Consider the following 20,000-nt stretch of genomic DNA (forward strand, 5'->3'; position numbering starts at 1 on the left):
ACATATACCTTTGAATAGCCACATCAAGTCAATACAAAAGCCAGTCTGTTATCATCTTTAACCCTTTAAGGCCGGGAACGCATCCATGTCATTTTAGATTTCTTTGGCTATTCAAAAATAGCAGATATACAAGCTCATAGCGCGGCACCGAGCTTGTAGATCTGCTATTTTAGAAACATTTTGAAAATGTGTGCAAATCTTTGAATATTATATATATTTTAAAGCCAACATTTTTAACTCAAATCTTTGCTTCTGGGGGGATTCTACAAATGTCTTCTAAATCCTAATCGTTTTTTTGGAAAAAACTTCCATTGCTATAATCAGTGGTTCTAAAACCACTCATCTCAAAATATGTTATTCCAGGGACCCCCCAGAAGCAAAAATGTGAGTTAAAAATGTTCGCTTAAAAATATATATGTATTCAAAGATTTGCACACATTTTCACGATTTTTCAAAAATAGCAGATTTACATGAGCTTGTAGATCTGCTATTTTTGAATAGCCAAAGAAATCTAAAGTGACACAGATGCTTTCCCGGATTGAATGGGTTAAAAAAAGAATTAGACGATTCATGTCCAAACAACACTTCAGTATCCATGCATTAATCTCCAACAGGTTACACTAACGTAAGGATCTTCTCTCATGGTCTCCAGACAGTTACAGCTCATTCAGAATGCAGCTGCCAGAGTTCTATCTTTAACCCATTAAGGCCTGAGGCCGATTTGACAAAATGTCTTTCTAATTCCTAACAGTTTTTAGAAAAAAAACTATGTCGCTATATCAGTAGCCTCGATCTCCAGGCTTTTATTGTTTAGTTTTGCTAAAAAATAAAAGCCTGGACCAGCGTGTCGGTGTACCCGGTATAGGAAGTGTTTCATTTCCCCAACCAACCAGAGTGCAGTGGGCGTCGCTCGTGATGTTGTGTTGACGGGGCGGGGGCTGACGGACAGATCGGTGAACCAATGGGATGAGGCGCATTCTCTCCGCGCTGATTTTAAACCCGCCCCTCTATACACGAAATCAGGAAGGCTAGTGCAGCCTGCTATATCAGTGGTTCTCAAACTTTTTCAAGTCAAGGACCCTCAAAATTATATGTATTTTGCCCCAGACCCCCATCTCAAAATGTTTTGTTCCACGGACCCCCAGAAGCAAAGATTTCGGTACAAATGTTCGCTTTAAAAATATATTTATTCAAAGATTTGCACAAAATGTTCAAGATTTTTCAAAAATAGCAGATCTACAAGCTTGTTGCGCGGGCGCTCGGTGCCGCTGCGCTATGAGCTTGTAGATCTGCTATTTTTGAATAGCCAAACAAATCTAAAATGACACAGGTGCGTTCCCGGTCTTAATGGGTTAACTAAGAAAGTGGCACACACATTACAAGGATTCTCAGATCTGTGCACTGGCTTCCAGTGAGTCATAGAACAGATATCCTCGAGCGGTCTGTTCCCTGAGCTAAAACATTTACACAGTTATTATTTCAGACACAGTTGAAACAAACCTCCAGAGGATCTGTGGCTTGAAAAGAATGTTGTTCTCTCCACTGCCTTTTATTAAAATAAATTCAGCTTACAACCGTTTACTTTTAATGCCTATCTTATTTTTGTTTTCTGTATGTTAAAAACATACTCTCTCTCTCTCTCTCTCTAGGTGAAGTACAAGGAGAAGTTTGATAAGGAACACGGTCAAAGGCCGTGTTACAACCCTGTCGACTGTCTGTCCTTCAAACACACACAGGCCGCCTCCGCACTGGCTAGTCAGGTACACACACGCACACGCACACACACACACACACACACACACACACACACACACACACACACACACACACACACACACACACACACACACACACACACACACACACACATGAATGCAGAAACCTGAAAAGCTCTGTTCCGTCTCCGGTCAAACTGGAAACCAACATTAGCCATTTCACCACTTCTCACATAAAACACGGAAGAGGGGGCTGTGTTTGTTTGTTTGTTTGTTTATTATCACTTACAATAACATTTAAAAAATGATACACAAAGATTCAGTAGAAATGTGAAGGAGAATGCCTAAAAACCCTCCAGGGGCTTGAGAAGTGGCATTCTCCGGGAATATTTGTACATTCATAGGATAAAATTAACATCAATGTGGAATATACACATCCATTACAGTTTAAACACTAATAGACATGTCATACAGATGAAGAAACAGAACGGAAAAGACCAAAATGGACACTGATTCAAAAAAAGAAAGAATCAGCAAAAACATATAACAACAATAAAAGTCAAGTGAACCAAAACATAAACCTCTAGGGAAAATGTTATTATATTATATTAGGCAGACCATATGGAAAGTATTTGGTTGTTAAGAGAAGCGATTTTAGAAACTTCTTAAATTTGGTAAATGTGTGTGTGTGTGTGTGTGTGTGTGTGTGTGTGTATGTGTGTGTGTGTGTGTGCGTGCGTGCATGTGAGCGCGCGCGTGTTAAAACAGAAAGTAAATCTTCCCACGAAGCCTTTAGAACCGTTACCATAGTTACGCCCACACAACAGCCTGAAATTTGAATGACGTGTTGAAGGGCAACATGCACACGTTTGTGAGAGTGTTACTGTGTGTCATTCTTATATAAGAGGTTGTGATGCCCTGAAGCTCTGAATATTAACAACCTGACACACTTCACCATGCACGCACAGACACACAGACACACACACACACACACACACACACACACACACACACACACACACAGAGAGAGATGAGAACATAGATTGGCTGCTGAGCTGCTGATAAATAAGAACACTGAATATTTTTTACGGATGAATGAATGCAGAACAATATTTATTTTTGCAAAACCAACCACCGTTGAATTTATTCTGTATTGAGACAGTCAGTATGATAGCTGAGAGGGAGACAATGTAGGAGAGACAGGCAGTAGGAAAGCTGCAAGTTAGACAGTGTAGGAGAGACAGACAGACAGACAGTGTATAAGCTGAGAGGGAGACAGTGTAGGAGAAACAGACAGAAGGAATACTGAGAGGCAGATAGCGTAGGAGAGACAGGAGAGACAGACAGTAGGGAAGCTGAGAGGGAGACAGTTTGGTAGAGACAGAGAAGATAAGGCTTTGATGATATCTGATCCAAATGACAAATACAGTAGTTGATGTTATAGCTTGTAGTATTGTCCATTTGTTAAATGGTAAATGGTGCATTTATATAGCGTTTTATCCAAAGCGCTTTACATTGATTGTGCCATTAACCCATTCACACACACATTCATACACCGATGGCGGAGGAAACCATGCAAGGCACCAACCTGCTCATCGGGAGCAATTTAGGGGTTCAGAGTCTTGCTCAAGGACACTTCGACACTAACTCTAGGGGAGCGCCCCAGCCCGGGATCGAACTGGGAACCTTGCGGTTTTCCAATTCACTCTACCCGGCCACTCTACCCCCTGAGCCACTGCCGCCCAATGTTGTGTACATTAACTCTTTCACTGCCAGACTTATTTCAGACTGTGTCGTCCCAGTGCCAGGAAAAAGGTGCATTTTTTTTTTGTTGCAAGGTGTTTGTTTTTTAACATTGAAGTGAATGGAGCAGCAATTTTTTGGATAGCATTATCTCCTAGTTCCTTTGAGATAAACCAAAAAAAAAAAAAAAAAAAAAATCCAATTTTTTTTTTCTTCATATTTTCGTCATTTCCGTCCCTGGCCATGATAGTAGCCATAGAGCCATCGGACGGGAATTCCCGTTTTTGGGACTTATAATTCAATACTTATAATTCAATACATTGATTCCAGAGGCACCGACTATTTTACAGATTAGTACATTGGTGCAAGTGATAGCTTTTTTTTTTTTTAAGCAAAATGTATTCAAAGAGTACACATGACATTGTATTCAATTTTACAAACATTTAAACAACTCTTCGGTTTTACATTTTCTCCCACAACTCCCATCCACCCCTCCCCAGTCCTCCCCATCCACCCACCATTCTTCCCCACGAGGCCAGACATACAAACAACAATACATGTACACGATCAAATAAATACAGTAGGATACATAATTAAAGAGACAGGGGAAGAAAAAAAAACCCACAAAATTATGTTCAAGGGAATGAAAAATAGATTAGAATTCATTTAGACACTTCAGCTCAGAAATAACCAGACCATTAATTATCCATTCACCATTTATTAACCATTACTATATTAACCATTTACCATATATGCAATGATATTGCATTCAAGTTTGGCGGTGTGACTCTGCTCCTGTGATATTAAAGATTCCCTGTGTAAATATGTCACAGATCTTCAATCACAAAACCCCCAGAGCAGAGCATAAATACAGTTTTACACTAGAACAGGGGTCTTCAACCTTTTCAGGCCAGGGACCCCCAAACTGATGGGGAGATGGAGCAGGGACCCCCTACCTCGTAGGGTAGGGTTGGATACCACATATATTGTATATTTATGTATACAATTGTGTTTTATATTGCCTGCTCCTATACGCACCTGCCCCAGTAGGTGTGCAAAATAAAAATTATCTACAAAATATGTATAAACATACCATGTTATTGTGCATTGTGCCTCCATTTATCTGTTTGCTATGGATTCATGTTATGTTTTGACATTTTGGGGGAAAAAAATAAAAAACGTTTTTTTTTTTTTTTTTTTTCAAACAAAAATATTGTTTAATCAAACAACAATTTCGCGGACCCCCTGCAGTACCTCCGCGGACCCCCTAGGGGTCGCGGACCCCCTGTTGAAGACCTCTGCACTAGAATATGTGCTCCTCGGAGCACAGGTCTCCGCCAGGCGAGTACTGTTCCTGATTAATCCTGTCTTACCTATTTATATTACATATTGTCACGTGTCACGCGAAGCTTGACCAATGTTAGCTTGGCTGAGACGGACACACACACAGTGGGTAAAACATACTCTCCACCATGCCTTCGGCCTGGCGGAGACAATAAACATTGAACCTTCAATGCCTAATTAAACTACCGCATATCATAGTACAATCCATAGAACCACAGTACAATACACAGAATCATAGTATAATACATAGAACCACAGTACAATACACAGAATCATGGTATAATCCATAGAACCACAGTACAATACACAGAATCAACCTATAACAATATGAACTGAATGCCACAGGGAGGAGGCCGGGGAGGTGGAGGGAATTTGAAAACCTACAGCTGTACAACCTGCAATGACAGCTAAGCATGTAGACTGAACAGAGAGCAGAAGCTGCTTAAATGACCCGCCAGTGTTGCACTGTGGGTATGAGGGCGTGAGTGAGTTGGCTTGTAGCGAATGAGAATGACAAGAGGTTGAACGTACTGCCTTAAAGGAGTACAACTGTATAGGCTTGTAAGCGAATGGGGGGGGGGGGGTCCGGGGAGTGTGAATGAAGAATATAAACATTCTGCCTTCCGTGTCTACATGAACTATCGTTACACTGAATTTTGAGGAGAGAGAGAGAGAGAGAGAGAGAAAAAAGGGAATTAACAAGGATAATAGCAGTGATGTATATAAAAACAAGACCAGGAGACCTGGTTCTGCCAGACCCAGAATAAGTACTTTCTAAGATCAGAGCACTACGTCACGGCTAAGCCGGACTTCACATGACGTGTCAGCCTGTGTCTATGCCCATGTATGGACGAAAGGGGGACAGACTTTTATGGCTGGGGCCTGAGGGAAAAGGGGGCATGCCCATGTATGGAGAAAACAGGTACAAAGCCTCATGTAGGCCGACCCCTTGGGTCTGGCAACTAGAAAAAGTGCTCCTCGGAGCACTGCCAGACCCCTAATGGTTGAAATCTGAAGATCAGAGCACTACGTCACGCGAAGCTTGGCCAATCAAAAAGAGGGACAGGTAGGAAAAGAGGGACAGGTAAGAAAAGAGGGACAGACCGACCGACAAAGCCTCATGTAGGCTTGGATTCCAGTTAGTCTGGCCTGTGAGTCAGTGTTTGATTTTGAAGTACTTCTTGTTGTTTTTAAACCTATGAATGGCTTAGCTCCTTCCTACATTGTTGATGCTCACTGAATAAGCGCCGAACAGATCCCTTAGATCATCAGATAAAGCTTTCCTCATTATACCTAGAATACATTCTAAATCAGCTTATGGTGCTGGCTAGAGTCATTATGGTCCTACAGTATACTCTGGAATTCTTTTCCACTTGAATTAAGGTCTGCTACAACAGAGTCTTCTTTTAAAAGCAGACCCCCCCCCCCACACAAGCTTTTAGCTAGGCTTAAAGTAAAACTTTTATTATACATAATACCTTCTAGTTGTGTGTGTGTGTGTGTGTGTGTGTGTGTGTGTGTGTGTGTGTGTGTGTGTGTGTGTGTGTGTGTGTGTGTGTGTGTGTGTGTGTGTGTGTGTGTGTGTGTGTGTGTGTGTGTGTGTGTGTGTGTGTGTGTGTGATATATTGGAGTAAAATGAATAAAATCAGCTGCTAATTTAAAAACAAGACCAGGAGACCTGGTTCTGCCAGACCCAAAATGAAGTCCTAGTATGTAACACACCTACAAACCACTTTATAACTGAAGTTCATGATGTCATGAATAGTTGGTGACGAAAGGGGACGTCACGAACTTTTTTTTGGCTGGGGCCGGAGGACAAATGGCCCCTGCCCATGTATGACGTCACAAACTTTTTTTTGGCTGGGGCCGGAGGACAAATGACCCCTGCCCATGTATGGACGAAACAGATACAAAGCCTCATGTAAGCCCGACCCCTTGGGTCTGGCAATCACTGGCTTGTGTAATAATGTATTATTTACTTATTTTGATGACATCATCACGCAATGACATCATCACAACCATGTAACTGTCCTTTAAAATGACTTGTCCCAGGTACAAATGTGATTTACCAAGAAATCAACCTGCTTTCTTACAACTTCTTCTTGTAAATTGGTTATCAGCACTGATTCGTGTTGGTGAGTGAAATGTCTCACTGGGTGGTACATCTGAATGGAAGAGAAAATAATTACTTCCATGGTGCTGTGGTAGTTGGACACGAGGTCTACTGCTTTGAAGGAGACAAGTGTAATCAGATTGAAGTGCATGTCCTCAACACAGTGTCTCTGTGCTGGATGATGTTACCCCCTGTGATAGTTGGAAGAGGAGAACATCCCCTTGAGGTTCCCTACATATGTGGCCTGGAGTCAGCTATGCTGATCGAACATTCCATCTACATTTTGGTGGACGGACATCTTTATGCATTTGATGTCGACACCCACAGATGGTTCAAGCCCAGGGATCGTGGGAATGTTCCGGAGAAGGGGCACTGTGACTACTCAGCCTGTGTCTTGGGGAAGGCCATATACGCAATGAGGGCTCAATGCACTAATGTCATCTACAAGTTGGACACCACCACAATGGTCTGGTCTTTAATTAACACCAGAAGCACTCCACCAACTGCTTCCCAGGGTTCCTCTGCCACCATCATTGGGACAAAGATGTTTGTATTTGGGGGCATACACCGATGGCTTAACGACAACATTAGTGTGTTTGACACAGAGACCAACTGCTGGCTGAGCACTCCTGCGCTCTTTCAGCGTCGCCCACAAGGACGCAATGATCATTCAGCCTTTGCCTACAATGGAGAGCTGTACATATTTGGTGGCCAATGCCATAACAAGGACTTGAATGATCTGTGGAAATTCAATCCAGAGACCTTCTCCTGGAAGAAGGTGGAACCCCGTTATCAATGTATAGAATGTTATGTTGCATGGTGGGAGATCGTATGATCATCTTTGATGGATTCAAGCGATACTTCTTCAGATCCCATGGTTATAACGCAGCGCCTGTTCACACTGATGAACTGTTCATGTTAGATTTAAGGCCTAGTCTGAAGACATTATGCATGCTAACAGTTATTCAGTACAATCTGGAGCAGTCAGAACTCCCACACGACATCAGGTGGGAACTGGCAAAGCTGAAAAAAACTGAGAAACCGAAACTTAGAGAAATGGTTCTTCAATTTGTGAGGCAAAATGAATGAATCTTTATGACGAATATTCCGGGCGTAATCTTTGGAAGAGAACCATGGCGTCCCGGAATGGAAGCGAGCGGAGCGGAGGAGAGGAGTGAAGATTCGAGCGAAGGAACAGCTACGGAGGTTCTCGGGAAACCCCTAGTGGTTGAAATCTGAATGGCTTCGCATGACGTGTGTGCAGAGGAAAAGAGGGACAGGACAGGAAAAGATGGACAGACCGACCGACAAAGCCTCATGTAGGCCGACCCCTTGGGTCTGGCAAAAATAGATCAATAAAATGTGAAATATATAATACAAAAGTGATAGCTTTTTGTTAAAACAAAATGTTTTTTTGTTAAAAGGTTAAAGCACTATATTGTGATAGTAATAATTGCTATTGAGTGTTTGTTCAGTAACAGGGGGATCTCCAGATCTTTAATAAACAGAAAATACATTTTCAGGTTGGTGGCCAATGTCGTGGAATAAATATACTAATACTTATAACAGATACTTATAACTTTTAACCAGAACACATATTGCACTAAATCCCCCCCAAATAACGACCAACAACAACAGGCACATTATGCAAAAATGTTTTTTTTATACATTATTTTCAGGGGGTGCTGCAGCCCCCTCGGCACCCCTACTTCCCACGGCTATGCGTGCACGTGGGACACTCTGCCTCGCTCGTCATCGTCGATCTGCTGGCTCTCCCTCTGCAGCTTGTTGTTGTTGTTGATGAGGTAGTCCTTGATGACAGACACCGTGGCCGTGGAGTTTGTGTGCCAGCGTTTGCACCACAAGTAGAGGGGGCATCAGGTTGTTTTGGTCTATTTGATGCAACACCTCACTGACACATAGGCCTTGCAGTCTTCTTCTTTCCTGGCAAAATAGCCCAGCGCCTGCTCCCACAGGCACACCTTCTGGTCTCCATAGCGCTTGCAGGCCTCCACCACTTTGCCATACTCCTCGTTCTGCATATGGTAGTGCCTAATCTGCTGGTATAGTTTCTCATACAGGTAGAGGACCCCTTCTTTGAAGTTATGCATCTGACAGAGGACAAGAGCCTTATCAAAGGCAGTGTTATCGCTCCTCAGTAGTGACAGTGCTGCCCCCTGGAGGAGCTCTTTTCTCTCAGGGTTCTGTTCGAGCGCCCAGTCCTGCAGCCGAAGCTCCAGCAGTGTGTCGTAGACGCCCTGGGAAGATAAGGGCTCTACCTCGATCGTGTGCTCCAGGAAGGCCTTCAGCTTCATGCGGGTTATTGGAAAATATTGAGATGAACTTTTCAGAGTTGGCCATTGACACTGCTGGCCCAGAAAGCGTTGGTGGCAAAGCCACCTTTTGTTGTCCATTCTATAACACTACTATACCTCAGGTATACCACACTACTATTCAGAGAAGAAATATGTGGAAAATGTTTTGTGATTATGTTGACTTGGCAAAATGACTGATATTGGTTCTCTGTCACATTCCCACACTGTACTTGAGGGGTATTCTTCTTTTTTTTTTTGAGTGGTGCCAATCGCTCCTACACTTGACCGTGTGGGTCCGTCCGTCCGTCCGTCCGTTTGAGCACGGCCTCAACAGCTGCAGCTGCAACACAAAGATGCAACCAGTTACACTAATTAAACACAAACAGGAGTGTGAGATTCATCCCCGAACATACTGTCTAATAACTAAAGTACTGAGATTCATCCCCGAACATACTGTCTAATAACTAAAGTACTGAGATTCATCCCCGAACATACTGTCTAATAACTAAAGTACTGAGATTCATCCCAGAACATACTGTCTAATAACTAAAGTACTGAGATTCATCCCCGAACATACTGTCTAATAACTAAAGTACTGAGATTCATCCCAGAACATACTGTCTAATAACTAAAGTACTGAGATTCATCCCCGAACATACTGTCTAATAACTAAAGTACTGAGATTCATCCCCGAACATACAGTCTAATAACTAAAGTACTGAGATTCATCCCCGAACATACAGTCTAATAACTAAAGTACTGAGATTCATCCCCGAACATACTGTCTAATAACTAAAGTACTGAGAATATTGTCCTAGGAAACCAGCGCCCGGAACGGCAGATGAATCAGTCTCGGCGGGACCTCCAGAATTTCGTGGAATAAATATACTAATACTTACTACTTTGTACTACAAAATACAAGGAGAGTACAATATGTGATGAGACATTCAATTTAATTTAATAGGGATCCCTAAAGAACAACCACCTTCCAGCATGAGATGATTGAGTATCCAGAACAGTACATGCAGTTACTTTTTATACACTTTACTCAAATTAGGCTTTGAAGGCTGTCACATGGTAATAAGGAGGAGGAGTAAAGGCTTTCACATGGCTAGACAGCCATGTGACTGATCACAATGATTACTGTGATCAATAAACAGAGAGTAAACAAGAGTAAATCAACATCCAGATGATCTGACTGTGTGGGCTGTGAGGGAGTCTCACCGACACACAAAAAACATTGATGTGTGAAAGGTTTGATTAAATCGACACAGTACAGTCAGACCACTGTGTAAGCCACACCCAGCTAGATCGGTTGTCAGGACAATCAACAATTCCTTAAATTGATCACACCCATTATTGATTTTATTAGCTGCAGCTGCTTTATTTACTTATTTGATCATGGTGATGATGTGTATGTGTTTATTATTGTGTCCATCAGGTGAAATATAAATCCAAGCCGAAAGCAGAAGGTTCTACTGACCTGCCCAAGCTGCTACATCTGGAACATATCCTGAACGCCAACAAACTGCAGAGCAATGTACACAACATTACTACACCATACACACTACACGATATCACTGCTACAATGTGTTAGAGTGTGATTATAAGTCACTATAAGTGACTCAGTCAAAGTAAAAAAAATAGCAAAACAAAAGAATTCTGCCTACACTCCAGGAATGTCATAATCTTTTTAGAGAATCCAATAACTTTTAGTAACTTATAATCACATTATAATTAATTATAGCAGTGAATATAATACATTATAAAATCATTAGAATGTATTACAACAACTATGATAATTATGATAGACCATGAGCCCTACCAAAATAAATTGAGTGCCCAGCAGTTATGAATTGTTACACAATTTGACTGTAAGTAATTATAACATAAGTTATAATGTCTTATGATTATTGTTATAACGGATGAGTATCAGTGCTTGTAACTGTAATTCTACAGTGTTCTTAGCAAATCGTAATGCATTATGAGTATGTTTATAATGTGTTATAGACATGGGCTTCATAGGTATTGTTACCATGAATTACATTACACAATACTACACATTATGACACTATACATTATAAAATGGGTTGGTCAAATCACACAATGTGATTGGTTGATACAGTATAATCTTATGAAGTCTAATGTCTTTGTACATAAAATACAAAAGTATGTATAAAATATAACTAATAATACAACCTTCAATTCAACACAGATTTAGCTCAAACAAGGGGTTAAATTTGTTCTCCTGATATGCCACAAAAATGTGGAATGCCCTACCAACAGTCGTAAAGGAGTGTAAATCCCTACTCTCCTTCAAAACCGCTCTAAAAGAGCACAACAGGTGGCTGCAATTCGAAACTGGCCCCTGTAAAAGTCAAAGCCTAGCCCCGCCCCCGCCCCCCTCGAACAGTTTACTGCACATATTTTATTGTTTTTATGTTCTAACTGTTTACATGAGGTTTTGCATAGTAGTGTATATTTGTCTGTCATTAAATGTTTCGGTGAATTGAGTACAAAGGACCCCAATGGTAACCCAAAATGCCATAGACTTTCTTGGGTTTGCAAATTGCTAATAAAGTATTCAATCAATCACTCAATCAATCAATCAATCAATCAATCAATCAATCAATCAAACAAACAAACATATCACACAATACTACATTATACACAATGCAACAGAATGACCTGTCTTATCTGCCTATTTACCTGTCTGTCTGTCTGTCTGTCTGTCTGTCTGTCTGTCTGTCTGTCTGTCTGTGTAGGTAGAGTACAGGAAAAAGTATCAGCAGTCTATAGGACAGTCCCATGTGACTGTGGAAACAGCTGAACAGCGCCACCACAGGGAGAATGCAGTACTGCATAGCCAGGTTAGTTGTACTGTTCAGTACACACACACACGCACACGCACACTCACGCGCGCACACACACACACACACACACACACACACACACACACACACACACACACACACACACACACACACACACACACACACACACACACACACACACAGTGGTAATTCAATAATTTTAATAATGAGTTTTGAGGAGGGGTTAAAGCATATTTTTTTGACAGATGAGCGAATATCATGTTGACCAAACTGGATATTCTCCAACATCGCTGTGCGACAAATTATATCAACTGTGTGTGCGTGTTCGTGTGTGTGTGTGTGTGTGTGTGTGTGTGTGTGTGTGTGTGTGTGTGTGTGTGTGTGTGTGTGTGTGTGTGTGTGTGTGTGTGTTTTCAGGTGAAGTACAAAGAGGAATATGAGAAAAATAAGGGTCGTGGTCTGATGGAGTTTGGAGACACTCAAACATACAGAGTATCTAAAGAGGCTCAGATGATACAGAGTGAGGTATCTATAATATCCACATCTATCTGTATTCTGTAATCTATCCATCTATAGAAATACAGTACATCTATTTAACATATTGTTGCTGTTAGATAGCAATATTACAGTTATCTACAGTATTTTTTTTGTACACTGTCACACAAAAGTAGCAAAATAGCCGATCTATAAGCTCACAGCGCTTCGCATTTAGATCAGGGGTCTTCAACAGGGGGTCCTTGACCACTAGGGGGTCCTCAGAGTTACTGCAGGGGGGCCACCAAATCTTTGTGTGATATGATTTTTATTACATTAAGTTTTACATTAACCACTTGAACCCTAGCATCCATTCTGAGGAGAACTTCAGCCTAAAATAGCAGATCTACAAGCTCACAACGCCTCGCAGCGCGAGGCGTTGTGAGCTTGTAGATCTGCTATTTTTGGCAAAGAGGTTTGGTGTAGACTGTAGAGGGAAAAAAGAGCAGACCAAGTATTAAAAAAAAGAAGTTAATATGAAACACAATGTTATACAATATAGAGGGGGTCCCTGCTTCATCTCTCTCTCAGCTAGGGGGTCCTTAGCCTGAAAACGTTGAAGACCCCTGGTTTAGATGTTTTCCGTTTCTTTTTGTATCAAAGTGAAAGTGGTTAAATGTGTTGCTTTTATAGATATTCAACCAATGAAAAGTATTAACAACAGCTTGTGACTAAATAATTACTACATTGGATCCAGTTCTTTTTCATTTTCCTGCAAAGTAACAGTTTTGGACATAGAAGTTCCACCTGACAGTGGCAACATTGTGTATTGGAACGTACATTTTCCTCAATAAATAAATGTCCTAATATAATATTTTTGTCTCATAATATTTTTTACGAGACATTGGGTTCCCTATATCTACTTTGAGGACTTGTGTGAATATATGAACTTTTATGTCTGTCTGTCTGTCTGTCTCTCTGTCACTTTCCCGTTTCTCTCTCTCTCTTGTCTCTGTCTGTCACTTTCCCGTGTCTCTCTTTCTCTCTCTCTCTCTCTCTCTCTCTCTCCATCAGAGGGAGTATCGTAGAGATTATGAGGACCAGATGAAAGGCAGAGCTCCGTTGGATGTTGATCTGACGCCAGCATACCTGACAGCACGCCATGCTAGCAGCCTGCTGAGTGAGGTAACGCACACGCACACGCACGCACATGCACACGCACTCACACACAGCACGCCATGCTAGCAGCCTGCTGAGTGAGGTAACACACACGCACACGCACATGCACACAGCACGCCATGCTAGCAGCCTGCTGAGTGAGGTAACACACACACACACACACACACACACACACACACACACACACACACACACACACACACACACACACACAGCATGCCATGCTAGCAGCCTGCTGAGTGAGATAACACACACACGCACAAACGCACGCACACATGCACGCTAGGGTTGCCAACTTTCAGAAATGGAAAAACGGGACGCATGCACGCGCGCGCAGCGCGCTTGCATGCGTCGGATGTGCACGCGGATGTGCACGCGGATGTGCACGCGTCGGATGTGCATGCGCACGCGAAATTTTTTTTGCGGTTTTGCGCGGATTTGGGAGGTTTTTTTTATACTTTATTTCGGTTTTACGGTTAGGGTTGTTAGGGTTATTTAATTATTTTGGGGGAGCCAGCCCCCCAAACTCTTGAAATGCATAGAAATCTATGAAATCTAATAAAAAAATCTAAGAAATTTATATTAATTATATTGAATTATTATAAATTAATTATATTATTTATGTATTTATTAACTGTTAATCCATTATGAAGAATTCCGTTTTCCAGATGAGCATAACAACATAAGAGTTATTCTTTAAATGGGCACACTATTTAATTATATTGATTAATATATATAAGAGTTATTCTTTAAATGGGCACACTATTTAATTATATTGATTAATATATATAAGAGTTATTCTTTAAATGGGCACACTATTTAATTATATTGATTAATATATATAAGAGTTATTCTTTAAATGGGCACACTAGTTAATTATATTGATTAATATATATAAGAGTTATTCTTTAAATGGGCACACTATTTAATTATATTGATTAATATATATTAAATAAATGTTTATTTATTAGACTTGAAAAACTCAACATTAATAAACAATCAACCATATTAGTCTACTGAAATAGCCTAGACTATGCCCACATCAGCAGCCAATATGTAGGCTGCCAGGGCAGGTAAATAGAAATACTGACATCTTGCTAAAAAAACAGATAAATAAGATGTAATATCCCATACCGAATCGATCCCAGGAGATGTTTTAGTCATGAAGAACTGTGACACTTGATGTCAACCAGTCCACTGTGCGCGCTGAACCATGTCACAGGCAGCGCAGCCTAGGGCAGAACGTATCCTAGCAACGTGAAAGCGCTAACTCTCATTGGTCGTGTTATGAGTAATGAGCCAATGAGCTGCTGAGCGCACTCCCAGACAATGGCTTCATAGCCAGCGTTGCCAAGTCTACTTATTTCCCGCAACTTCCCTGGAACAAAATTTGGCTTGTTTTTTGGCTTGTTTTTGTATGTCGGCCTGGCTCATTTCTCTCACTATACTTGGCAACAACACTGACTGACACCCAGCTCTCACTCACACAGAGAAGAGACAGGACGGGCTGCCCCGTCTCGTTTGTGTGTGTGAGTGTGAGTGAGAAATACTCTCTCTCGCGCCGTCATTCCACGACCCCAAAATACGGAACATAGTGCGTCCCGTAACAGTTCAATACGGAACACGTCTTTTAGTTTCCAAATAAGGAACGATTCCGTATTTTACGGGACGGTTGGCAACCCTAATGCACGCACGCACACACAATCTCTCACGCACGCACGCACGCACGCACGCACGCACGCACGCACGCACGCACGCACGCACGCACGCACGCACGCACGCACGCACGCACGCACGCACGCACGCACGCACGCACGCACGCACACACACACACACACACACACACACACACACAAACTAATGTCTCTCTCTCTCTCTCTCTTTGTAGAAAGAGTATAGGAAAGACTTGGAACAGGAAGTAAAGGGGCGAGGCTTGTCTGGTCTTGGCCTGGAAGAGACTCCTGAGCTACTGAGAGTTAAACATGCCACTCAAATATTGAACCAGGTGACACACACACACACACGCACACGCACGCACACACACACACACACACACACACACACACACACACACACACACACACACACACACACACACACACACACACATACACTAGTAACTTCCTCCATGTGTGATGTCATCACAATGCAGTTCCATTCTAGTAAAGATGTCAAAAAATAAATACATAAATATACATAATATATTATTTTGAAAAGTTTGTAGATCTAACAAGCTCGCGGCACGTCGCTGATGCATTGCGGGCTTGTATATCTAATTGTCCCCAATGCAACAAAATATAATTTAGTCTTACTTGGTAATCAGCGGAGCTTCTGGCTCAGCCGGATGCTCCGACCAACACAGCTGTGTTCTATGTATCAGACAAGGCATGGTTTTCTACACTCAATCGTTTGGAGCTAAGAGTCACCACAGGTCAAACGCAAACCTCAAGGCTAACCACAGGTCACCTCTATGACACCCTGACACCCTGATACTGACTCCTCTCTGTAACAGGAACCATATAGTAGACAAGACCAGCTTCCATTTATGTATATTGACAGTGTTACGTGTGTGTGTGTGTGTGTGTGTGTGTGTGTGTGTGTGTGTGTGTGTGTGCGCGTGTGCGTGTGTGCGTGCGTACGCGCGCCCCCAACAGAAGGAGTATCGTAAGGACCTGGAGACGGAGATCGTGGGTAAAGGCATGGAGCTCAGTTCTGGCGTTCTGGAAATGCAGAGAGCAAAGAACGCCACCGAAATACAGAGCCAGGTACCTATCCAGTTGACTGAGTGTGCGTGTGCATGTCACGCATGCACATTTTTGGATGGATGCTAATTATCCGATGAACTGTGTGTTGCAGAGGGCCTATAAGCAGGCGGATCATATGAGAGAGAGCTCCTACAGCTCAGTGACGGACACGCCTGAACTGCTTCATGCAGCCTACCTCAAAGACGTGTACAGCCAGGTCAGTGTGTGTGCGTGCGTGCGTGTGTGTGTGTGTGTGTGTGTGTGTGTGTGTGTGTGTGTGTGTGTGTGTGTGTGTGTGTGTGTGTGTGTGTGTGTGTGTGTGTGTGTGTGTGTGTGTGTACAACATTGGTAAGTGCTGTTGTAGAGTGCTACTCAGTTTACCATGGTAGTATCTACCACCGAGTAGAAATACTCGGTTACAAGTACAAGTCCAGAATTCAAAATGTACTTGGGTAAAAGTACAGAAGTATTGGCATCAAAATGTACTTAAAGTTACCAAAAGTAAAAGCACTCATTATACAGAATGTCTCATTTCAAGTTTTCAAATGTATTAAAATCTTATGAGAAAATAGCCGATCTACAAGCTCACAATGCGTCGCATTGCGACGCATTGTGAGCTTGTAGATCTGCTATTTTCAAATGGCGGACATGTATATAAGGCTGAGGTGGTTAATGTATGTTTTGTAATAATAATACAAATCTACAAAGTAATTAGTATCTAAAGTTTTCAAATAATTGTAGTGGAGTAAAAGTACAATATTTGCCTCCGAGATGTAAGAAGTAAAAGTACTGAAAATTGGAAATACTCAACAACAACAAAAAAGTTAACTACAAATACCTCAACATTGTACTTAAGGACAGTACTTGAGTACATGTACTTAGTTACTTTCCACCACTGCATTCTAGGGCTGTTGGCGGCGAGCTAATGGAAATCAGACAGCTATCTACAAAGGGGCTCCTGATGGGAGCTGATGAAGCGTGTGCGTTCACAGTGTGTGTGTGCGCACCTGCTGACACGGCATAAATTAGCACAGTCAGTGCAGCAATCACAGTGAGATAAAAAGTTTGTTTGGATGAACAAAATCCAAAACAAACTGTGGTGTCTCTATACTGCCTCCCCCTGGTCAGCCGGGGTGCCTGATGGAGGGGAAAGGAACTGGTTGGAATAACGTGTTCCTTCCACGCGCTACGTGCTACTGGGGAAACTCCCCCCTGTCAGGTGATAAGAAGCGGCCTGCTCACTCCTCATGCATTGAAGGAAGCATGAGCTCAGTTTGGGTCTCTCCCCAGGCTGGCAGAGGGAGAGTAGCGCCCAGGATTACAAGCTTAGGCATTGGCACTGCATGGGTGAAAAATAGGGTTACAAAATTTTGGGATAAAAAATGTATTACAAAAAAAAAAGTGGTGTCCGGGGACCCCCAGGGGTCCTTGATGGGGTTCCAGTTGGTCCCCAGCTAAATGATTGATAGTTAGGATTAGGAACCAAATGGACCTTTACTTACCTTTACTTACTTTCATGACTCTGAGGAAGGTCGATCCTCTACACACTGCCCGACATTTGAAATGGTCGGCGAGTGAACAGATCGTTAAGCATTTCACATTGCACGAGTTTCTCTCTTGAAATCGGGCTAATATATCGTTGTGATTCTCGCACGATTGATTGGTCGGCGACAGGGGTTCACTGATTCCAAGATATTTCGCCATGATGTGATCCCGACCCAATACATACATTTGTTTTTATTCCAAACGTCTCAAGAAAACGTGAAAGGCTCCCGTGATATATGCGCGAGACCGAGACAGGACGCTAATGATTGACATTAAATCATTCTCAATTTCTCTGTATTTCTCTCTCTCTCTCTCTCTCTCCCTCTCTGAAACGAACGTTTCAAAAGTCAACCAGTGTTGCTGTGTCCGCTTATTATAAGCGAGTTGCTTGTAAAAAATATTGGTGGTTGCGTCTCTTTTTATAGCTTATTTCCAAAGTGTAGTTGCTTATTTGGCTTTATTTCTTAATGTTGCTTTTTTTCTTTAAAAATAGTTGCGACGCGTTGTGAGCTTGTAGATCGGCTATTTTATTTGTATATAGGTTTAAAGTGCTCATTGTTGGGCTTGTTTTCATAGACCTGGTTGCTTATTTCTCGCGCAAAACCTGGCAATACTGTTCAGAGATACACACACACACACACACACACACACACACACACACACACACACAGCTCTCTCTCTCTGTCTGCAAGCCCCTATTCCTCTATCGTTGAGCAGGCTCGCTCACTCTATCAATTGCTCTGATTGGGTGTAGCACGGCTCTCATCGGATCCGACAAACCCAAATATCCAACATGCTAGAAAAGTAAAAATTATCGGGAACCGCTCGCCGAGCGCAATTTATCGGGGTGTTTCTTCTCGGAGTACCTTACACACTGCGCGATCAACACCTCGCCGAGGAACGCCCGATCTGGACTGAGATCGGTGGTTTTCTCGGCGATCACCAAAAAATATCCCCGAGAGCCAAATCGGGTCAAATATCGTACAGTGTGTAGAGGCCATTACTAACTCTGATAGTGTACAAATGGAACCAAATGGACCCGTATAGGTCTGTAACTCTGGGAGTGGTCCATGTGGTTCCATGTGTACACTCTCAGAGTTATGGGGGTCCGTGGCCCTAATGCATACCAACGTGGGGGTCCTTGACATTAAAGGTTTGAGAACCAAATGGTGTACATACACACTTACTCAGTATTATTACACACTTACAGTAATATTACGCACTTAACAAACAAGCACACAATGGCATGTTTTTTCTCACTGTCTCACCTGCTCTCTCACTCTTTCTCTCTCTCCCTCTCTCCCCCCTCCTTTCTCTGTCCCTCTTTCTCTACAGAAAAAGTATAAGGATGAAGCAGAGAGGATGAGGTGTAGTTATGGCGGCATGTCTGACTACCCAGAGATGGAGAGAAACAAAACCAACCAGAGAAACATCAGCTCTGTGAGAGAACACACGCACACACACACACACACACACGCACACGCACACGCACACGCACACGCACACGCACACGCACACGCACACGCACACGCACACACACACACACACACACACACCTATGTTGTATATTGTCTGTTAGCTGCGGTGTGTATTAAGTGTGTTTATAATGTGTGTATCTGTGTTGTAACTTTGTGTGTTAGCTGCGGTATGCCTGGGACTCTAAAACGATGAAGGGTCTGATGTCTTCAGTCACTGACACTCCGGAGATAGTCCTGGCAAGAGAGAACAACAAGAAGATCAGTGATGTATAAACACACACACAGACACACACACACACACACACACACACCGACACTTGTAGCTTGTAGATCTGCTATTTTCAAATGATTTTATATATACATACAATAACTTGTGAAACGGGACATTCTGCATAATGAGTACTTTTACTTTTGATACTTTAAGTATATTTTGATGCCAATACTTTTGTACTTTTACTCAAGTACATTTGGAATACCAGACTTGTACTTGTAACAGAGTATTTCTACATTGCAGAA

The 20,000-nt window shown here is 42.2% G+C and overlaps 1 protein-coding gene across 1 annotated transcript in view; it reads left to right on the forward strand.

Annotated features, from left to right (window-relative positions):
* The window catches only part of LOC308076886 (uncharacterized protein), a gene marked incomplete at its 5' end in the record, with an annotated part of 121,143 nt that overhangs the window by 82,443 nt on the left and 18,700 nt on the right, over window positions 1–20,000 (forward strand). The window contains 10 exons of the mRNA XM_080417405.1: window positions 1,650–1,760; window positions 10,672–10,770; window positions 11,996–12,100; window positions 12,482–12,589; window positions 13,613–13,723; window positions 15,606–15,722; window positions 16,372–16,482; window positions 16,574–16,678; window positions 19,342–19,446; window positions 19,647–19,751. Coding sequence (XP_080273531.1) covers window positions 1,650–1,760; window positions 10,672–10,770; window positions 11,996–12,100; window positions 12,482–12,589; window positions 13,613–13,723; window positions 15,606–15,722; window positions 16,372–16,482; window positions 16,574–16,678; window positions 19,342–19,446; window positions 19,647–19,751 — 1,077 coding nt within the window. The remainder of the gene's footprint in view (window positions 1–1,649; window positions 1,761–10,671; window positions 10,771–11,995; window positions 12,101–12,481; window positions 12,590–13,612; window positions 13,724–15,605; window positions 15,723–16,371; window positions 16,483–16,573; window positions 16,679–19,341; window positions 19,447–19,646; window positions 19,752–20,000) is intronic.

Source organism: Gymnoscopelus braueri, assembly GCF_963280865.1.
Source record: "Gymnoscopelus braueri genome assembly, chromosome: 21".
Classification (NCBI taxonomy): domain Eukaryota; kingdom Metazoa; phylum Chordata; class Actinopteri; order Myctophiformes; family Myctophidae; genus Gymnoscopelus; species Gymnoscopelus braueri.